Below are 3,513 nucleotides of genomic sequence, written 5' to 3' on the forward strand. Positions count from 1 at the left end.
AGTTGGACTGTTGGAGCGTAACGCCTTGAGCAGAGTTAAAAACTCGGAAGAGGCACGGTTAACCACGTATGTCCTCAACTGCAAAAGGACCAATTGGCAATTTGGGAATAGTTTCGAATGAGAAAAGACAAGACACGTTGGGGTCAATTCGTGAATAAAGATAGATACGCAATGCCGTTTTTACCCTGCTAGATTACAATACCATTAAGGCCATTATTGATTTTTCATATCTCATTTGTGTTTTTTTTTTTTTTTCAAAACATTTATTTTAATTTTGGCTTAAATGTTCAAATGGTTCTTGTGTTTTATTTCATAGGGCAATTTAGTCCTTGTGTTATCAATTTGGCCAATTTGGTCATTGTGTTTGTATATGTTAGTCAATGTAGTCCATTCCCTTAAAGATATAAAATATTAAAAATTAATTTAAAATATTAGGGCCAGAATTGCCTTATATGTTATAGCAAAACGGTGAGTTGCACTTGTTTCATCGTTCTCTTTGAAATGAACTCAGGGTCCAAACGATAGGTCTCGCAATACTTTTTTGATAATATAATTGAGGTATTTCTTTATTGTTATTTTGTGTTACTGCTTGATTGTCAAATGGATTAAGTTTTAAAGCTGCAATGAAGCTAGCAATCTTGTTATTTGCAGTTTGTATCCATGATAAAACTATTTCATTTGTTTACAGAAAGACCTTGGTAGTCTTGAAGGGTGAGCTAATTAAGAAATGTTATGATCTTATAACACTTGATCATAGCAATTCTTCGATCTCAGTCCAGTTGGAAGCCTTATGTGTTTTTGATTGCTCATATGTGTGGTTGTAAAATCCTTTAATGTTATATGTTCAATGTGCTTCGACAGTTCTATATGAGTCTCTTGATTATGACATCGGCTTGATAAAGGAATAGAGAAGTGTTGATAGTTCTACATGGTCATTAAGTGATTAATTTTGAGTCTGAATAATTATTTGATTAAGTGGGAGAATGTAAGATTAATATCTTGTGTTAATCTCACGAAAGTGGTCTTCTAATCATTGTGGGATTGCCAAAGACTCATTGTTACTCAAGAACTCAAACTTATCTCATCCAGTGGCTTTTATATTAGTGTTTTAGATTAAATATGTAAAAGCTAAAAGGTTCCTAGTTCTATATAAGGATTGAGATTCATTGTTCTATTGCATTAAGGATCTTTCTTGGTGTTTCTTCATGGGCAAGACATCTTGGGAAATGTGTATAATAGAGGTCTCCCTCCTCAGTTTGTTTATAGCTTCTAAAGTTTACATGCATGGCTTCAATATCAACCTCGTACATGTGCAGATGTCCCTTTGGTGGATCCCATCCTAGTTCGTGCAAAGCCACTGATTCCAACTCAACTTGGTTTTAGCTCCCATCTGGAGGTGAGAGAGCTTGAGCCACAAAACTTCCCTTCCCATCACGAAGAAGACAACTAAGAGATAGTTGATTATTTTAGCTCGGAAATATCTACGCTAGCTATTAAACTAGCCTATCTAGAGAGAGGGGGGGGGGCGGCCTGGGCTCTTTAAAATTGACACATATAAGACTAGATCATCACTTTACTTTCATTGTCTCTTTGTTTGGAAAGACTCAAATTAGTATTAGAATCAAAGATCGAAGAACCATTCAGATGTATCTGCAAGAATGTGAAAGCGAAAATGTCTCACATTGAAAAACTAACAAACCTTAAAAGGGTTTATAGAGAGTTGGACTACTTATTCTCCCATTAACAATTGATTTTGAGACGGAACCTCAACTTAATTTTGTTGTGTTAAAGTATTTCTTTGATAGACTGTAGACTGTACTTGCATATGCTCAACATAAGTTTAATAATGATAATGTATTAGTTTAAACTTGTTGAGAGTGTCTTAATAGTATAAATCGTTTTGGGCCTCTCAATCTATTGACAACAATTGATTTTAGGTCACATTATCACTCATTAATTTTAGATGATGACTAGTAGTTTTTGATTTTTTTGTCAAACAATAATGTATCATGTTGATTCATCTAAATCCAATTGACCCTTGTTTAAATTTTTTTTTTAAATTACTAATCGTTTATGACTTGAAAGTAGAATATCTGAGGTTCTTTAATTAAAACAATTAAATATCCAGCGTCATGTATATATATATATGTATGCTGATACTTTAATCCAATATTGTACTATCGCACACTCTAACTCTAAGTACACTCCCCTCCAGGTGAGGTACCTTATTTGATAAACATAAAAATATAAGAAGTTGACTTTAACATTCTTGATGACCTGATCATCATCACCAAGATCAAGTGTTGTATAAAGCTTTAATTCCTTGAATATCATCCGCATTCAAGCCCTGAGTATATCCAGTTGGGATTTGAGGTTGCATGACAGCTCCTGGAACATAGCTATGCCCAAGTCCAAGAAAGTGTCCAATTTCATGCAAAGCCACAGTCTCCAAGTCCAAACCACCAGGCACAGCACCCACAACCCACGTCTCATCAGCATCATAGTGAAATCTCTCATCAGACGGCGGAAAAGCATGGGCTATGATCTTACCCGGCCCATCAAATGGTCTTCCATCTCCATGATCACCCCTAAAAAACCCCATCTTCAGATCCGCGGTCTCAACGCTTTGAGCCTGGCTGAACGACAAGTGTGTGTTGCCGGCCCACGTTGCAAAAGCACGTGCAACTGCACTCATGGTCTTAGCTGGGGTGCCTTGCAGAAGAAAACCATACTTAGAGGGAGGCCATTTTGGGATTCCTTGAGGTCTTGGATGCCTTCAACTTTGTCACCCTTGGGACACCCCTTTCTCAAATGAGTAAGGAAATAAATACTACTTTTGGTTTTTGATATGTTGTGCAAAAGCCTCATACTTGGAGGGCTATTTATAGGTCTAGAATGAGCAGACTTGCATCCAAGGTACATGGTGCAACTCCAATTTCCAGAATGAGATTGACAGCTAGGCTTTCCATAGTAAATACATGAGCATTATTACTTTAGAGTTTAACTATAGTTAAGTCTTGAGGTTGGAGACGTATGATTGAAGAGAAGAATAAGTGACTCTGTATACCTATCATCATCATGTTTACTTTTGTTTTACAACTAATATTTTTTTTTTACTTTACCATCATCATCATGCAAGTTTTCTTGTAATCATCGTTCTATAGTGGATTTGTGTTGGACTGAGGAGTCCCGTGGATTTTCCCCAGAGGTGGGGTTTTACCAAGTAAAATAATTCTCTCTGTGTTCTTTTATTTTATTTCCAGCACGTTTCAGGATTGATAAACCATATCAATCCTGCTATCAAAGTTTATTTTTATTTATTTGATTATAATATTAAATTGGCCTATTAACCCCCTCTAGGCATATATAGACATCCTACAGGTATTTTCACAACTAATATTTTTTTTTTACTTTACCATCATCATCATGCAAGTTTGCTGACGTTACATAGATGACGAAGCATATGCATGCCTTCAATAGCAACCGTGTGCAAATATCCCTTGGTGGTTTGGT

At 36.0% G+C, this 3,513-nt stretch overlaps 1 protein-coding gene across 1 annotated transcript; it reads right to left on the minus strand.

Annotated features, from left to right (window-relative positions):
• Positions 1–2,296: 2,296 nt before the first annotated feature.
• On the minus strand, positions 2,297–2,695 carry LOC148296138 (metalloendoproteinase 2-MMP-like). The gene has a single exon (XM_088250711.1). The coding sequence runs from the start codon at positions 2,693–2,695 to the stop codon at positions 2,297–2,299; it is 399 nt and encodes a 132-aa protein (XP_088106837.1).
• Positions 2,696–3,513: the final 818 nt, after the last annotated feature.

This window comes from Prunus avium, chromosome 3 (assembly GCF_965620075.1).
Source record: "Prunus avium chromosome 3, drPruAviu1.hap1.1, whole genome shotgun sequence".
Taxonomy (NCBI): Eukaryota; Viridiplantae; Streptophyta; class Magnoliopsida; order Rosales; family Rosaceae; genus Prunus; species Prunus avium.

What these genes read in the sequence shown, in the direction of transcription:
- LOC148296138 (XM_088250711.1), bottom strand. Translation starts at nt 2,695, where the DNA reads ATGAGTGCAGTTGCACGTGCTTTTGCAACGTGGGCCGGCAACACACAC.